The 19,501-nt window shown below is 38.6% G+C and overlaps 1 protein-coding gene across 1 annotated transcript in view; it reads right to left on the minus strand.

Moving 5' to 3' along the window:
• Window positions 1-19,501, minus strand: part of Cwf19l2 (CWF19 like cell cycle control factor 2) — a 92,046-nt gene that overhangs the window by 18,819 nt on the left and 53,726 nt on the right. Inside the window, 1 exon segment of the mRNA XM_028893013.2 lies at window positions 1,087-1,299. Within this exon segment, the coding sequence (XP_028748846.1) occupies window positions 1,087-1,299 (213 nt within the window).

Here is a 19,501-nt window from a genome sequence, read left to right on the forward strand (position 1 = left end):
ATAGAGGTCAGGCAGTGGTAGCACAGACCTTTATTTAATCCTATCACTCGGAAGACAGGGATTCGTCTGGATCTCTGTGAGTTCAAGGCTACACTGGGCTACATGAGAGAAACAGAACCTGGCAGTGGTGACACATGCCTTTAATTCCAAGAAGTAATATGGCAGGACCCAGAAATGTATATAAGGCGTGAGGACACAGGAACTTACTCTCTAAAGATTAGGCTGAGGATTTTGTAGAGGTAAGCTAGTAGCTGTTCTCCTTCTCTGATTTTTCAGCCCCACCCCCACCCCCCCACCCCCCCGGAATATAGGGCTTTGGGTTTTTTATTATAAGACCTTTTAAGATTAGTGTTACATCTATCACATCCACAAACTAATTGCACAATGTAATATAGTCATCAACACAAATTTATTGAATAACTGACTCTGACACACTATGAAGATAAGATGCTTGGAATACAATGGTGAGCAAAGGTTATTTCTGCATTCCTGAAGCTGAAATACTTAGGGAAAAACCTAATCAATAAGACAAAGTAACTTCAATAGGTTTTCAAACTCTGATACAGTCTATGAGAAATCAAATATAGTCTATGAGGAAGTAAGTAAAGAAATGAAAGCTACTTTAGACTAAGACTCTGAGGGGAGATTTTAATGCTGAATTCAATTCAATTATTAGATTAGCCAGAATTTGATTCTTAACAGAACAGAGTCACCCACAACATGGGGTGGAAACAATGAAATACTGATATGTGGTCTATCAAAAAACCCGAAGAACTATGGTAACTTAGAGAACAAAAACATCTGAAAAATTAGAGTAAGTAAAAACTTTTTTTTTTTTTGGTTTTTCGAGACAGGGTTTCTCTGTGTAGCTTTGCGCCTTTCCTGGAACTCACTTGGTAGTCCAGGCTGGCCTCGAACTCACAGAGATCCGCCTGGCTCTGCCTCCCGAGTGCTGGGATTAAAGGCGTGCGCCACCACCGCCCGGTGTAAGTAAAAACTTTTAAAAATTTTCTAAAAATCTGAAGAGCTAGAAAAATCTGTATATACGAACTGACCTTTACCTTGTATGAATGTTTTATTTCTTACCTTCACACCGATGGCAACAATAAGGTGCTTGGGGAACTGAGAGCTGTCAAAACAGTACAGACACTTGGCCATCTGTGTGGCAAGACTCTGGTGCTCTGCAATTGCTTTCCTCCTCTGACTCTCTTCCTTTTCACCAAGATGTTCTTTTTCAGCTGCTTTGGAGACAAACATGTCATCCAGAGTATAATGGTCTCCATCTGGTTTTCCCATGAACTGAAAAGTCAAAATAATAATAGCAGAAGACAGAGGTGGTAGTTAATATTTCATTGAATAAAATGGCATCCTAAAGTCCTATCAGTAAGCAATATGATACAACCTGCAATTTTTTTTTAATGTTGAGAATTAAGCTTGAGGTTAAAAAAAAAAAAAAAAAAAAAAAACTAACCCATCTGTCATTACTGAGGCCACCAAAAACATCACAGCTAAAGTCAATGAATCTTTACTAATTCACACCATTTAATTACTTTTCTACTACTATGATATGGAAACCATTATGTTCATTTAAGCTGAAAGGAAACAAAAATGCAGGTTAAGCTACTTGAAAACTCAGCATAAACAATATATAAAAATTCATTATTGCTCTGCTTGTTCTCTACTTCTCTAACCTTTTCCCAACATTTGACAGACAAAAAACACAAATTTTATGTCCTTATATAAAATTCCTAAAGAGCACTATATTGTGTACAAGGCCAAATACAAACTCTGCTATAGCCTAGAAAATGTTCACACACACACACACACACACACACACACACACACGTAGCAATTAGAAGCTGCCAAAATAACCATAGTAAAATTCTATCTCTTAACTATTTAACCTTGAGCTAGCTATAAAGTATTTCTGTACTCTTTCAATTCCTTTTTTTTTTTACAATGATCACAATATTATCTGTCTTCTTAGGTTATACTTACAACACATGCTGGTACAAGGTAAAGACTCATATTGTAAAGCACCAGTTCTCATAACAAAGCGTTTCATAATCTAGCATCAATAACCTCTCCTAACACATCTGGCCACACCTATTCACTCTCTATATTCTAGCAATTAGCCTTCCAAGGCACTGCTGCTTTTCAACTTGCACATGCTCTCTGATGAATACTCCCCATTTTTTATGTTTCAACTGTTTAGAGTCAGTTGTTACCCCCAGAAAGAAATTTCCTCCCATATTCAAGCCCCTCAGAAATATTACCATCAATCTCATAATGACTACAGTGTTAAGTATTCATTGGCTTGTTTTTCCTTTTCCTAAATTAGTTTCTACTCAATCTACTAGCCTCTCCCCACCCCCACCCTCAAAAAATTACTTGAAAAATCACCAAATATAAGGCAATAACAAGATACTTGGATCTTAGCAGAACTTTAGAAACAAGTTAAAGACCGAATAGTAAGTAAAAGGATATTTCTTTTTTTTTTTTTTGGTTTTTCGAGACAGGGTTTCTCTGTGTAGCTTTGCGCCTTTCCTGGAGCTCACTTGGTAGCCCAGGCTGGCCTCGAACTCACAGAGATCCGCCTGGCTCTGCCTCCCAAGTGCTGGGATTAAAGGCGTGCGCCAACAACGCCCGGCCGTAAAAGGATATTTCTAATTAAAGATTATAAAAGATAAAAAATGCTGGTCACTAATGCTTTAATTCTAGCTCATGGAAAGCAGAGGCAGGTGGATCTCTGAGTTCAAGGATAACCTGACCAACACAGTGAGTTTCAAGTCAGCCTGGGTTACATGGTGAGAACCAGTCTCAAAGAAAAAGAAAAAAGCTACTTCAAAACACAAAATTCCTAAAATTCATGTGCCTAGTAACAGAATTTCAAAATACACAATGCGAAAATTCAATGGTACTGCAGGAGAAATATAATACACAACTTAGAGATTTAAACATCACTTTATAATTGCTGGGATAAGTAAAGAATCAAGAGACACAATGGAGACTTTAATAGGCTATGAACCAATATGATCTAATTAACACTGACAGAAGTCTCATTTGGCAAGAGAGTGAATGGTTTTCCAAATGTGCAGAATGTTCACCAAGACAGATGACATTCTGGGCTATTAAGAATTATCAATCACTCTAAAGACTCTAGAATGTAATCAGAAATGTCTTTGGAATCACTGCGAAGTTCCAAGACAACAAGGAACACATTTTTCTTGCTTTTGTAAGAGTCTCACTGTGTAGCTCAAGCTGTTCTTGAACTCCTGATCCTCTTGTCTGAGCCTTCTAATTACTGAGATTACAGGTGTGGACCAAAACATGTAGCCACATTTGTCTAACAACTGAGCTAAAGGGTGCCTGGCATATATATATGAGATTCTTCCCCTCAAGAACCCAATCTCTAAAGTATATCATCAACATACTATAAATATATTTTACAAAACAGAAGAGTTAGAAGAAAATGAAATTTCTTCTAGAATAAATAAACCAAACAGTACGAAGTTATTTTACTAAAAGGAGTAGAGACTTAGTGGGGGTTTGTTTTATCTGCAGTATACTAAAACAATAGACTATATGTTTCCATATATAAAATCATGTCCCTATTAAATATAGTGCACAGTTCATATATTATTAAATAAGATATTTATTTTCTGTATATGAAAGACAGTACTTCCATGCCTTATAAAAGTTATGTACATGCTGCCAATTTTCTCTACTTTATTTCTGGTTTTTGAACTGATTCTGATATAGACTAGCAAGTGAGGATTTTTCACCAACAGAACTGAAACATGGTTCCACTTATCTGAGAACAGCATTTATGATGCCCTCCTCCTACACATTGAATCTGGACTTCTTCCTATTATCTTTGGGTGTGCTTGAAAATATTCTTTTCAGTCATATATGCTTCTTCTACAACTTTATGCCTATAATACTGCCATATTTGGCATCAATAAACAACATTTAAATGAGTATTAACAGTTATAAAATATCTTATACTTAAGAAGGAAAAGCCACTGAAGTATTAGAGAAGTGTAGTTAAAAAAGGAAAACGGTAGGAAAATATAGTTTAGACAAAACATTAAAGGAAGACAACTACATTACAATTTAAAACAGTACACCATACATCTTAAAACTTGGAGAACCTCTATATGGCAAATATCAGAAAAACATGCAAAATTGAGTATAAAACTTAAAAGAAAGATTTTCACACTACACAAGGTACCATACAAATACAATGAAGTCTTTATTAAAAGGTCAATGACATTTCAGTAAAAGCACAACACATGAAAAATGAAATCTGCCTTGTTCTGATAATAGACAAAAGAACTCACAGCTTAAGGACTCCCAGACTGGGATACACATTGAGGCTCTGTGTCAACACAAACAAACAAAAAAACAACCAACAACAAATTACCATCCTACAAATCCCATGGATTCTCAATGGACACAAATAGGTAAAGTAATCCTGAAACACAAAAGTGCAGGTATGGAGATCTTACATTTGTTGATGTTAAAACTTGCTATAAACTACAGGAATTAAAAAATGCAGTAATGGCACAAACACATACGCATAGACCAATGGGGCAGAATATGGAGCCCAGAAATTAAAACACACATACATGGTCGATCAAATACATGTATACATGGCCAAATGATTTCGGATAACAGTACCAAAATTATTCAGTGTGAAAATGATAGTTTTAAATAAATGGTTTTATCAATGGAATTTATTACAGCTGTGAAGAAAAATGAAATCATGACATTTACAAGAAAGTAAATACAACTGAAGATCATGTTAAATGCAATAAGCAAGAGTCAGAAAGACACTGATTGTTTTCTCTTATAAAGAGCACTTAGATTTAAAAGTGTGTGTGTGTGTGTGTGTGTGTGTGTGTAAGTCATAAGACTAAAAGGAGACCAGAGAGGGGAGAAATGTCTCTTAAGGGAGAGGAACATATGGAACACATGTAATAAAGTAGAAAGTACAGCTATCTGAGGAGAGAAAAGGAACCAGCAGAGCAGTACAAAGCAACAGGGGCATAGGAGAAGGCAGTATGGGAAGAGAATGAACACAAAGTATAATGACATATGTGTATGAAAAATGCCATAATGAAACCCATTACTCTGTATGTCAATTGCAAATGTTAACAAAAAGGAGGGGAAAACGAATTCCAATTTTAGATGCAATATTTTTGAAAAATTGTTTTTAGGAGCCCAATATCGACATGTAAAATAAATAAATTTGGAATTTTATCTTACACCATACACAAAAATGAATTCAAAATTAAACAAAAATATAAGCATAAACTCTAAACCCTGGGGCTGGATAGGTGGTTCTGAGCTTAAGAGCATTGGCTGCTCTTGGACGTAGGTTGGAATCATAGGTTCTGATTCCAGAATCCACACTGTAGCTCACAACCATCTGTACCTCACATTCGAGGGTATGCTATACCTTCCTGTGACCTCTGTAGGCATGAGGCACACTACATCCATGTTGGCAAAACACTGCATAAAAGTAATAAATCTAAAAAAATACCTAAAACTTTCAAATTCTTTGTGGGAGCCCACAATGACTCAGTTTCCCACAGGGACTCAGTTTGAATCTGATGTCTACTCTGACCCAAAAGAGTTCAAAGTTTGCTTTCTCTAGTCTCTTCAGAAGCTGTGAGAAAGCTCTGATAAAGTTCCTAGGAAAAGTACAGGGGCTGGGAGAAAGTCCTGATTAGCTTGTGAGAAAGAATGTTATCTAGCTAATGTTCAATTCTAGGCAGGGTGCTGATGTCACCAGGTGGCACATGTTTGAGATCATGAAACAGCCTGTTGCTTGATTCAAGGATAAGGTAGACTGCCTGTGTTGTGCTTTGTTCTACTTTTGCCTTTCAGTTTGTATACAATCTGGCTGTGAAATAAACTCAGGGCTTGCTTGGTATTGACCAAAAGCCCTCCCAACATTGATTTTCTGTCTCCGTCTATTCTTCTGTCTCTGTTTTTTCCTCAGCCTCATGCCCAACTCAGCTACCCTAGTTGGCTGGATCTGACAATTCTTACAAGAAGCATGTAGTTTAAATAAAAATGACCTCCATAAGTGTATAGGTGGTGACTCTATTAGGAAGTGTGGCCTTAATGGAGTAGGTGTGGCTTTGTTGGAGGAAACGCATTGCTAGGGGCAAGCTTGGAGATCTTAAATGTTCAAGCCAGTTCTAGTGTGACATTCACTTCTGCTATCTGCTGATCTGGACATAGAACTCTCAGCTCCTTCTCCAGCACCATGTCTGTCTGCAAGCTGTCATGTGTCCTGCCAAGACAATAATCGACTAAATCTCTGAAACTAGAAGCCAACCTCAGTTAAATAGTTTCCTTTATGAGAGTTGCCTTGGTTGTTGCACCCAAAGGTCTGATGTCTCCAAAGACCACCAAGGGACCACCCTGTATCCAGGCATGAAAGCCTCATTTTAAGGAAAAACCCCTCCTCTTCCTCTCTCTCTCTCCCACGCACTCCCCCCTCCATTCCCATGAGGTGTATACGCCTTCATTTTCCCTCCCTTCTGTCTCCCTCTTTTCCATCTTTCTCTTCATCTCTCTATTATAATAAACTCTCTCCATGTGGATGCAGTGCTTGGCGTGAGTGACTGTTCCACACACCTCTGCCTGCCATGTTTCCCTGCACTAATGGGATACCCTGGTCCGGCCAGCTGGGGACCCCCATGCGACATATTGTAACAGGGGGGTCTAGGGGAATTCCAACTCTATATAGTTACAACCTCAAGATTGGTGCTTACTTCAGGTTAGAGATGCTTGGTTTAAACAGAATGGAGAGTTGCAGCTGCAAAAAAATTGCCATATCCTCTAGCAATTTATGTTATTGCATCTATGTTACCAGTAGACACATTTCCTCTGATAGTTAGACATTCCATTTTTATCTGCAGGAAACTCATTCCCTCTGACAGCTATGGTATACAATCTACAACAGCAGTAAACCCATAGGATGGTACTTTGTTTATTATGCCAGTTATGTTATATCATATCCTTTAGGTTATGGCAGGAAGTGTCTGGAACTTGATTTTATGCAGCTCCGAATTGTCTGGGTCTAGGGGCAGAGGGGCAAGTTTTGTTTTTTGTTTTTTGTTTTTGTTTTTTTTACAATAATTTGTCCAAGGGCCTGCTGCCCCCTGTCTGACCCTTCTCTAAGATGGCTACAACCCTATCATCCTCTGAGTGGTCATTGTGTCTCTTCACAGCAACAGAAACCCTAACTAAAACAGAAGTTGGTACCAGGGACTCAGGTATTGCTGTGATAGGCCTAACCATGTTTTTGTCTGGAGGAATTTGAACTTTGGTAATTTGGGTTAAAAAGCAGCAGAATACTTTAAGCACTGCTTAATGGGCATACCAGTAGGAGGATGATAGACAGTGGTGCTGAAGGTGATTTGAACTGTGAGGTACTGACTCAAAAGGTTTCAAAGGAGAAGAATATCAGTATGTGGCCTCGATACCATTCTTGTGATATTTTAGTTTAGAATGTAGCTGCTTTTTGCCCTTGTCTGAAAAGTCTGCGTGAAGGCTAACTTGAAGAGTTCTGGATTAACTGCTTTAGCAGAGGAAATTTCAAAACAGCCTAGTATTGTTTCTCTTCTGGGGTTATTAGTGTTCATACTTATGTGAAATTCAGTCTACAATGAAAAGGAGCAAGAGGAGCAAGGAAAAATATAAAATATACAGATCAAGGAGAAAAGAGGTACCAGGAAGTAGAATAGAGCTGAATCCTGTGTTCAGACACAAACAGATTAAAGAAAAGTCAGGGGTTAAATGGAATAGAGGGAGTGGTGACCTTAGGGCAAGACCCCACACAGCTAAGCTACCAACTTCTACCTAAAAAGGAATTAAAGAAAAGCTTGGAGGTGATGTTGAGCAATTCCTTAAATGTCTGTCTTTCAGCCATTTGAGTTTCCTCTGTTGAGAATTCTCTGTTTAGTTCTATAGCCCGTTTCTTAATTGGACTGCTGGTCGTTTTGATGTCTAATTTCTTGAGTTCCTTATATATTCTGGATATCAGTCCTCTGTCAGATGTAGGGTTGGTGAAGACCTTTTCCCATTCTGTAGGCTGTCGATTTGCCTTGTTGACCGTATCCTTTGCTCTACAAAAGCTTCTCAGTTTCAAGAGGTTCCATTGACTGATTGTTTCTCTCAGTGTCTGTGCTACTGGTGTTATATTTAGGAAGTGATCTCCTATGCCAATGTGTTCAAGACTGCTTCCTACTTTCTCTTCTAGCAGGTTCAGAGTAGCTGGATTTGATCCAATGGCTGAGGAGCCCCCAACTGGATCAGGCCCTCTGAATGGGTGAGGCAGTTGATTGGCTTGATCTGTTTGGGAGGCATCCAGGCAGTGGGACCAGGTCCTGTGCTCATTGCATGAGTTGGCTGTTTGAAACCTGGGGCTTTATGCAGGGTCGCTTGGCTCGGCCTGGGAGGAAGGGACTGGACCTGCCTGGACTGAGTCTACCAGGTTGATCTCAGTCCTGGGGGATGCTTTGCCCTGGAGGAGGTGGGAATGGGGGGTGGGCTGAGGGAAAGAGGAGAGGGCGAGAGGGGGGAGAACAAGGGAATCCATGGCTGATATGTAGAACTGAATTGTATTGTAAAATTAAAAAAAAAAAAAAAAAAGCTCGGAGGTGGGTGTGGTGGTACACGCCTTTAATCCCAGCACTCCAGAGGCAGAGGCAGGCAGATCTCTGAACCTGAGGCCAGCCTGGTCTGCAGAGCAAGTTTCAAAACAGCCAAGCTTAGGCAGTGAAGGAAACTATAGAAAATAGAAAGCTGGTGAAGATGTAATTGTACACTGGGGCCATGTTCCAGCCCTAGGAAGAAGCATAACTTGGCACCTTCAGCCACATGTTTCTAGCTTTTGAGTCAAGGATAGAAGAAAGGGGTTATGGAATCTGCCTCTGAGGCCAGGCATGTATCAGGCATGTACCTGAATGAAGGCCTAGAGAGTGTGAAGTTGTGAAGGTGAAGCATGGACTGCCTTGGAGACCCCAAGATGTTAAGAGATGCCAGAGCTGTGGGACACTGTGGAAGCCCACAACTGACTCAGTTTCCCCGTTTGATTCTGAAGTCTATTCTGAGTCAACAGAGTTCACACTTGCTTGCTCCAGGGCTGTGAGAAAGTCCTGATTAGCCCACAGGAAGGAACACACTATCTAGCTAGATGCAAGCTGCTGATGCCAGCTGGAAGTACATCAAGATAGAAAATGACACTCCCTGCTCCTTGACGCAAGGCAAGATACATAGTGGTTGAATGCCTGTGCGTGCATTGTTCTACCTCTGTCCTTCAAAACTGTATATAAGCTGGCTGTGAAATAAACAAGGGACTGTCCAGTATTGACTGGCAGTCCTCTTGATTCTTATCTGTCCTCTTCATTGTCCCTACAATCCACACGCCACTACCCAGCTACCAGTTGAGTGTCAGAAAGGACATCTGCCCAGGAGTGCTACTAACAGGGAGTGGAACCTGCCCAAAAGAAAGAAGTTATAGTCAACAAAGATGAAAAAGATGGAGCTCTGAAGAAAGTTTGGACATCAGACATGGAGATGTAGAATTTAGAGTTTGCCCAACTAGTTTTCAGTTTTGTTTTGGTCCAGCATTTTCTCATTGTGCTCCCTTTCCTCCATTTTAGAATGGTAATGTATATCTTGTACTATTATATGTTGGATGTATGTGATCTTTTTTCCTTTTGATTTTACAGGGGTTAAAGTTAAGAGATTGCATGAGTCTCAAAAAAGACTTTGAACTTTGGACTTTTAAACAAGTTTGAAACTGTTACAGACTATGGGGTCTTTTGAAGTTGGACTAAATGAATTTGGCATGATGATATTGTTATGAGCTTATGGTGATGGAGTGGAATAAAAAAGGCCCCTGTAAGCTCATAGGGTGTGGCACTATTAGGAGGTGTGGTCTTGGAGTAGGTGTGGCTTTGTTGGAAGAAGTGTATCACTTGGGGCCAGGTTTTGAGGTCTCAAATGCTCAAGCCACACCCAGTGAGAAAGACCACTTTCTGCTGATGCTGCTGATCTTGGTGTAGAACTTTCAGCTCCTTCTCCAGTACCATGTCTGCCTGCAGACCACCATGCTCTCCACCATGATGATAATGGACTAAACTTTTGAAACTATGAGCCATCCCCATTAAATGTTTTCCATTATAAGAGTTTCTGTGGTCATAGTTTCTCTTCACAGGATTATCAACAGAGGAAAATGAACTGAAGCCCAATGTCCACAAAAGCATCCAAGCTTATGACTCTGCTCTCAAGGCAAAATGATAATCAAATCTCAGCCAGCAACTACTGCAGGCAAACCCTGGACACCCACTGGCCACATCAACCAGGGAATCAACCTTCTTTCACCACTCCACCCCTCAGTCTCAGTCACCAATGACCAAGTCAGACTCTCCCTGGAAACCCACCTGCCACATGGGCAGTTAATGAGGCAGGAGATCTTTACTCTCCCTCCTGTTCTCCAATTTCAAGCCCCTAGTCTCATTCCTAGCTTTGTATCAGACCACCTGCTGCAGCATCTCCTTCCACTCTACCACCATTCCTAAAGGTCTATGCAGATCTTTTTGGCCCACCTAGATTTCCTCCAACTTGTGGAACCTCTCAGCAAACCTCCAACCCACCTACTTCTAAGCCCATCTCCCTTCAAGCTTGTCAGCTCCCAATACCAAAACATATTATACCCAGAAACCCCATTGGCCATATCTGGCAGGATCTCAAAAACATTCTTTCCCAGGCAACCCACAGCTACCACATTCCCTTCAGAAAAAGAGGGGAACATATACCTACCCAATCAAAGACAAGGCCATATATCAGTACATAGCATTATAAGGGGTTGGAGATTTAGCTCAGTAGTAGAATTTCAAACCTAGATGACTAGAGGCCAGTGTAAAAACCCAATCAGTAACAGCCAGGACAATAAGTCTCCACCAGAAACTAGCAATCCTACATGCATAGGCCCTGAAAAATGCAACACAGCTGAAGCACAAGATGAGGACTTCAAAATAGCTATTCTGACATAGTTCAAGGTCCTTAAAGAGACGAGATCATGATGGGAAGACACACAGAGATGACCGGCCATACTAGTGGAAGCCCATGAACTGTGGACTGGTGGCTGTGGAGCCCCCATGGGACTGGACTAGGCCCTCTGGATACGGAAGACGATTGTTTGGCTCAAACTGTTTGGGGAGCACCAAGGCAGGGGGATCGGGATCTGTCCCTGGTCTATGGGCATGCTTCTGGAATCCGGTGCCTGTGGTGTGACACCTTGCACAGTCTTGGTGCAGTGGGAAGGGGCTTGGACCTGCCTAGGTTCAATGTGCTGTGCTCTGCTGACTCCCCATGGGAGACCTCAATTTGGGGGATGTGGGGTTACGGGGTGGCTTTGGAAAGAGGGCTGAGGGATGGGGAGGGAGGTGGGAGGGGTTGTGGATAGTATGTGGAGTGAGTAGAAAATTTCTTAATAAAGAAAAATGAAAAAAAAGAGAGCATAAATAAGTCCATTAATGAACTATATGAAAACAGAAATAGTGGAATAAAAAAAGAAAACAGTTCAAGACATGAAAATAGAAATGGAATCAATCACGAAAACCCAAACTAAGGAAAAACTGGAAATGAAAAATTTAGGAACTCAAACAGGATTTCAGAGGTAAAGCTTACCAACAGAATACAAGAGTTGGAAGAGAGAATCTCAGGCACTCAAAACAAGATTATTATTATTTATTATTATTATTATTATTATTATTTCCTTGGTTAAAGGAAATAACAGCTCTAAAATAAAAATACAGGAACAAAACATTCAGGAATCTAGGGAACTATGAAAAGACCAAATCTATAAATAATAGGAATAGATAAAGGAGAAGAAACCCACGTCAAAGAAAGAGAAAATCTTTTCAACAAAATCATAGAAGACAATTTCCCTAACCTGAAGAAAAGGGTGTCTATTACGGTACAAGAAGCTTATAGACACCAAATACACAAGACCAGAAAGAGATTCCCCACAGCACATAATAATCAAAACACTAAAAGTACAGAAAAAAGAAAGAATATTAAAAACTGCAAGAGAAAAAGACCAAATAACATATAAATTCTGACCTAGTAGAATTACACCTGATTTTTCAATGGAGACTCTAAAACATAGAAGGGTTTGAAAAGATGTTCAATAGACTCTAAGAGATCACAGAAGCCAGCTGAGACTATTATACCCAGCAAAACTTTCTATTAGAATAGATGAGAAAAGAAAGATATTCTATAATAAAACTAAATTTAAGCAGTTTCTAACTATAAATCCAGCCTACAGAAGGAGCTAGAGGGAAAACTTGAACCTGAAAAGGTTAACCACATCCAAGAAAACACAAGGAATAAATAATCTTACATCAGCAAATCAAATACAGACTAACAGACTGGATTTGAAAACATAACCCATTTGTATGCAACATTCAAGAAACCCACCTTAAAATCAAAAACAGATATCACCTCAGGGTAAAAGGATAGAAATAGATATTCCAAGCAAAAGGACCACAGAAGTAAGTCAGTATAGTACCCATTTTAATACCTGACAAATAAATTTTAAACCAAAACTAATCAGAAGAGATAGGGCAGGACACTACATACTCAAAGAAAAAAATTCACTAAGGGAATATTGTAATTCTAAATATCTATGCACCAAACACAAGGGCACCCAAGTTCATTAAGGAAACACTACTACAGCTTAAATTACATAGTGACCCTCACACAGTGATCATGGATATCTTCAACATCCCATTCATACCAATACACAGGTCATCTAGACAGTCAAGTAAACAGAGAAATGTTGGAGCTAACTGATGTCATAGAACAAATAAACCTAAAAATATTTACAGAACATTTCACCCAAACACAAAAGAAAATATCTTCTCAGCACCTCATGGAACTTTGTCCAAAACTGAGCACATACTCAATCACAAAGAAAGTTTCAAAAGATACAAGAAAATTGAAATAACATCTTGAATCCTATCAGACCACCATGGATAAAAGCTGAATATCAGCAACAGAAACAACAGAAATTTTACCAACTCATGGAAAATGGACAACTCTCTATTGAATGAAAAATGGGTCAAGAGAGAAATAAAGAAAGAAGAAAGTAAAGATTTTCTAGAATCAAATAAAAATGAAAACACAACATACTCAAACTTTTGGGACACAATTAAGACTGTTCTTAGAGGCTAATTCATAGGACTAGATGACTACATAAAAAATTGGAGATATCTCATGCTAATAACTTAACAGCACATCTGAAATCTCTAGAATAAAAAGAAAGGCCGGGCAGTGGTGGCACACGCCTTTAATCCCAGCACTCGAGAGGCACAGGCAGGTGGATCTCTGTGAGTTCGAGGCCAGCCTGGGCTACCAAGTGAGTTCCAGGAAAAGGCGCAAAGCTACACAGAGAAACCCTGTCTCAAAAAACCAAACCAAAACAAAACAAAACAAGAAGGAATAACACCAAAAAGAAATCAAACTCAATACTGAAAACAATATAATGGAAAGAAACAACAACAAAATAATACAAAAATTTAAAGAAACAAAAAATTTATTCTCTGAGACAATTGACTGACAAAGCCATAGCAAAATTAACGAAAAGCCAGACAGAGAATATCTAAATTAACAAAAGCCACCTGGCAAAATATAGATTAATAGAAATGGGTTGAATTAAGTTATAAGAGCTAGTTAATAATGAACCTGTGCCATAAGCCATACAGTTTGTAATTAATATAAGCCTCTGCATATTCACTTTATAAGCGGCTACAGGACTGAGGGTGGGAGAGATCTGTCTGGAGAAACCTTCAGTAACCTTTTTTATTTTTGTTCTATTTTATGTATATGGTATTTGCCTGTATGCATGTCTGTGTACCACACGTATTTCTTTGAGGCTATGAGAGGACAGATGATGCCCTTGAGTCTGAAGTTACAGATGGTTTTGAGCTGCTGTGTGGTGCTGGGAATCAAACCCAATCCTCTTAACTGCTGGTCCATCTCTCCAGTCCCAAGAGTTTATTTATAAAGAATGCTGGGGTCAATATAATGCATTATAAGGAAGATCAAAGCATACAAAACTTATCCCCAAATACCAATAAATGATGCATGCAAACTGGTCAAAGGTAATTTAATGTAGGCAGCAATCAACAGTTATTTAATATGTCATTTAAAGTGGAGTACTGTTTAATGAAAAAGTTGGCCTGGGAGTTAACAGTTGAAGCTTATGATATTGCAGTCTACCACTCAAGAACTTCAAGAACTAGGAAAGTCACCAAACATTGCACATGCCATTTAGCTCATTGAGGTTCATTTTTCCCTTTTGTAAACATGAAAGGTTAAATAAGAATAGTATGGTTCAGGTCCGTTCTGTTCTATGGTCTCAAAGGAACATAATACACCCATTAGAATAGAAACCACAATAAGCACATTGGTTTATATATAATAGGAAAACAAGCAGATATTTTCTAGATTTTTTTCTGCCATTCATGTCCTGTTTTAAGTACTTACATAGAACTTCTTTAGAAAAACAAAATATAAAACTAAGAGATATAAAAGGATATTTTAGAAACAATAATCATGCTCCTCCCCTGTGGCCTCACCAACCATCCCCTATGGCACAAGCGACCACCAGAGCCTTACACACCCCAAACCCTGTGCCGATTAGTAAAAGGTAAAGCCCTGATCTCTGACCGGACAGCTCAGCTCATTAGCTCCTAGGCCCCGGGGGCACTCCAGGGATAGGGTAGCAGCTTCCTCCCCTGCCCCCCATGAACCATCTCTTGCAGCACCAGCAACTACCAAAGCCATACACCATCCCTATACTAATTAAAAAGAGGTAAGGCCCTGATCCTGCACCTCCTGCACCTATTGGGAAGAAGAGCAACCTGGAGCTCCACCTGTACAGATTAAAGGAAGACAGTAGTGTAAGAACACATTAAACAACATAAACAGCAATATGGCACCACCAGAACCTAGTGATCCTACAACAGCAAGATCTGAACTACCCAAAACAGATGATCCAGAAGAAAATCTTAAAAATAACTTTATCAATATGACAGAGGTTCTAAAAGAAATGAAAAATTCCCTTAAAGAAATGGAGGAAAACACAAACAAAAAATTGGAAGAAATCAAAAAAACCCTTAAAGAAAACCAAGAAACACAAGAAAAAACAATCAAACAGGTGAAAGAAACAGTTGAAGACTTGAAAATTGAAATTAAAGTAATAAAGAAAACACAAACTGAGGAAATTCAGAAAATGGAAAATCTGAGTAAACAAACAGGAACTACAGATACAAGCATAACCAACAAAATACAAGAAAATGAAAAGATAATCTCAATTGTTGAGGACATGGTAGTGGAAATAGATGCATCAGTCAAAGAAAATGTTAAATCCAGCAAATTTATAAGACAAAACATCCAAGAAATTTGGGATACCATTAAAAAAAAAAAAAAAAAAAAAAAACCTAAGACTAATAGGGATGGAAAGAGGAGAAGAATTTCAGCTCAAAGGCACAAGAGTATATATTCAACAAAATCATAGAAGAAAACTTTCCCAACCTAAAAAAAGACATGCCTAAGAAGGTACAAGAAGCTTACAGAACACCAAATAAAAGTCCCCTTGACTTTCAAGTAACATATAAAGGCAGACCTGCCAGAATTATACCCGACTTCTCAATGGAAACTCTGAAAGCTTGAAGGATCTGGACAGACGTTCTGCAGAAATTAAGAGACCACAGATGCCAGCCCTGACTACAACATCCAGTAATGCTTTCAATCACCATAGATAGATAAAACAAGATAGTCCATGACAAAACCAGATTTAAACACTACATATAAACATCCACAAATACAGCCCTACAGAAAGTACTAAAAGTAAAACTTCAACCCAAGGAAGTTAGCTGCAACCACTAAAACACAGGCAATGGATAACTTCACACCAGCGAATCCCCAATAACAAGAGTTAACAAGCACTAGTCATTAATATCTGTCAATATCAATAGACAGACCAGGTCTCTAGTCCCTAGGCCCAGGGGCGGACATTCCATGCCCCTCCTTCTGTCTACTGGAGCCCCAAGGACCAGGCAGCTGCCTCTTTCCCCACCCCCTCTCCAAGCCAAACATCCCCTGTGACACCAGTGATCACCAGAGCCATAAGCCCACACTGTACCAATTGGGAATAGCTGCTCCCTGAGACAGAGTCCACCAGTACCTATTGGACTAAGAGCTGCTCCCTGAGACACAGAGTCCATTGGCACCGAATGGACTAAGAGCCCCGATTAAACCAAGAGCTCCCATAGGACCAAGAGAGGCTCCCTCAGACACAGACAAGGCTTGCACAAAGTAGAGGAAGAGATAAGTAGACACCAGTACAAAAATAAAGTCAACAAAATGAATACCAGTACAGCACTATCAGAACCTATTGATTCAACATCAACAAGAACTGAGGATCCCAATATAGAAGAAGCAAAAAAAAAAAAAAAAAAAAAAAGACTTTAAGAAGACAATAGAGGCCTCTAAAGAGGAAATGAAAAATTTCCTTAAAGAAATTGAGGAAAAGACAAAAACTTGGAAGAAATCAATAAATCCCTTAAAGAAAGCCAAGAAAAAAGAAAGAGAGAAAGAGAGAGAGAGGAAGGAAGGAAGGAAGGAAGGAAGGAAGGAAGGAAGGAAGGAAGGAAGGAAGGAAAAGCAACCAAACAGGTGAAGGAAACAGTTTGTGACTTGAAAACCGAAATAGAGGCAATAAAGAAGACACAAACTGAAGGAATGCTGGAAATGGAAAATCTGAGTAAATGAACAGGAACTACAGATGCAAGCATAACCAACAGAATGCAAGAGATGGAAGAGAGAATCTCTGGCATTGAAAATACGATAGAGGAAATAAGTCTCGTCAGTCAAGGAAAATACTAAAGCCCACAAAGTCATAACACAAAATGTCCAGGAAATTTGGGACACCAAGAAAAGACCAAACCTAAGAATAAAAGGGATAGAAGGAAAAGAATACCAACTCAAAGGCACAGAAAATACATTCAATAAAATCGTAGAAGAAAACTTCCCCAACCTAAAGAAGGAAAAACCTATAAAGATACAAGACCCTTACAGAACACCAAATAGAGTGGATCCAAAGAAAAAGTCCCCTTGTCACATAATAATCAAACCACTAAACATACAGAATAAAGAAAAAATATTAAGAGGTGTAAAGGAAAAAGGCCAAGTAACATATAAAGGTAGACACATGACTTTTCAATGGAGACTCTGAAAGCCAGAAGGTCCTGGACAGATGTTATGCAGGCACTAAGAGACCATGGATGCCAACCAAGACTATTATACCCAGCAAAATTCTCAATCACCATAGACAGAGTAAACAAAATATTCCACAATAAAACCAGATTTAAACAAAACCTATCCACAAATGCAGCCCTACAGAAAGCACAAGAAGGAAAAATCCAACCTAAGAAAGTTAGATACACCCATGAAAACACAGGTAATAGATAATCTCACACCAACTAATATAATACCAAAGAAGGGAAACCCATAATACTACCACCAAAAAATAACAGGGATTAACAATCACTGGTCATTAATATCCATTAATATCAATGGTTTCAATTCACCTATAAAAAGACACAGGTTAACAGAATGGATATGAAAACAGGATCCATCCTTCTGCTGCATACAAGAAACACACCTCAACTTCAAAGACAGACACTACCTCAGAGGAAAAGGCTGGGGAAAGAATTTCCAATCAAATGGACTTTAAGAAGCAAGCTGGTGAAGCTATCCTAATAACTAATAAAACAGACTTCAAACTAAAAACAAGCAAAAGAGATCAGGAAGGACATTATATATTTATCACAGAGAAAATCCACCAAGATGAAGTCTCAATTCTGAACACTTATGCCCCAAATACAAGGGCACTGACATTTGTAAAAGAAACATTACTATAGCTTAAATTGCATATCAAATCCACACACACTGGGATATTTCAATACCCCTCTCTCACCAATTGACAAGTCTGGCAGATAGAAACTTAACATAGAAATAAGGGAACTAACAGACATTATGACTCAAATGGACTTAATAGATATCTACAGAACAATCCACCCTAACAAAAAAGAATATACCTTCTTAACAGTACCCCATGGAACCTTCTCTAAAATCAAACACATACTCGGTCACAAAGCAAATGTCAACAGATACAAAAAATTGGAATAAACTCTTGTATTTTATCAGACCACCATGGCTTAAAGTTAGACTTCAACAACAAAAATTACATAAAGCCTACAATCTCATGGAAACTGAATAATGCCCAACTGAATCACCAATGGGTCTAGGAAGAAATTAAGAAAAAAATTAAAGATTTCCTTGAATTCAATGAAAATGAATGAACAACATACCCAAACTTAAGGGACATTATGAAAGCAGAGCCAAGAGGAAAATTCATAGCACTAAATGCCCACATAAAGAAGATCGAGAAATCTCACACTAGTTACATAACAGTATACCTGAAAGCTCTAAAACAACAACAAACAAACAAACAAACAAACAAAGAAGAAGCAAACTCACCCAGGAAAAATAGACACTAGAAAATAATAAAATTGAGGGCTGAAATCAATAAAACAGAAACAAAGAGAACAATATAAAGAATCAATGAAACAAAGAGTTGGTTCTTTGAGAAAAATCAAAAAAGATAGACAAGCCCTTATCCAAATTAGCCAAAAGGCAGAGAGAGAGACAGCATGCAAATTAACAAAATCAAAAATAAAAAAGGAGATATAACAACAGACATCGAGGAAATCCAGAGAATCATCAGTTCATACTTCAAAAACTTGTACTCCACAAAATTGGAAAATATAGAAGAAATGGACAATTTTCTGGATAGGTACCACATACCAAAGTTAAATCAAGATCAGATAAACAATTTAAATAGACCAATAACCCTTTAAAAAAAAAAAAGTCATTAAAAGTCTTCCAACCAAAAAAAGCCAAGGACCAGATCGTTTCAATGCAGAATTCTACCATATTTTCAAAGAAGAGCTAATACCAATACTCTTCAAATTGTTCTACACAATAGAAACAGAAGGAATGTTACCAAATCCCTTTTGAGTCTACAGTTGCTCTGATTGGCAAACCACACAAAGATGCAACAAAAAGAGAATTACAGACCAGTCTCCCTCATGAACATGGATGCAAAAATACTCAATAAAATATTTGCAAACTGAATCCAAGAACATAACAAAAAGATCATCCACCATAATCAAGTAAGCTTCATCCCAGAGATGGAGGGATGGTTCAACATACGAAAATCTGTCAATGTAATATACCATATAAACAAACTGAAAGGAAAAAAGCACAAGATCATCTCGTTAGATGCTGAAAAGGCCTTTGACAAAATCCAACACCCTTCATGATAAAGGTCTTGGAATAC

This window comes from Peromyscus leucopus, chromosome 7, assembly GCF_004664715.2.
Source record: "Peromyscus leucopus breed LL Stock chromosome 7, UCI_PerLeu_2.1, whole genome shotgun sequence".
NCBI classification, from domain to species: domain Eukaryota; kingdom Metazoa; phylum Chordata; class Mammalia; order Rodentia; family Cricetidae; genus Peromyscus; species Peromyscus leucopus.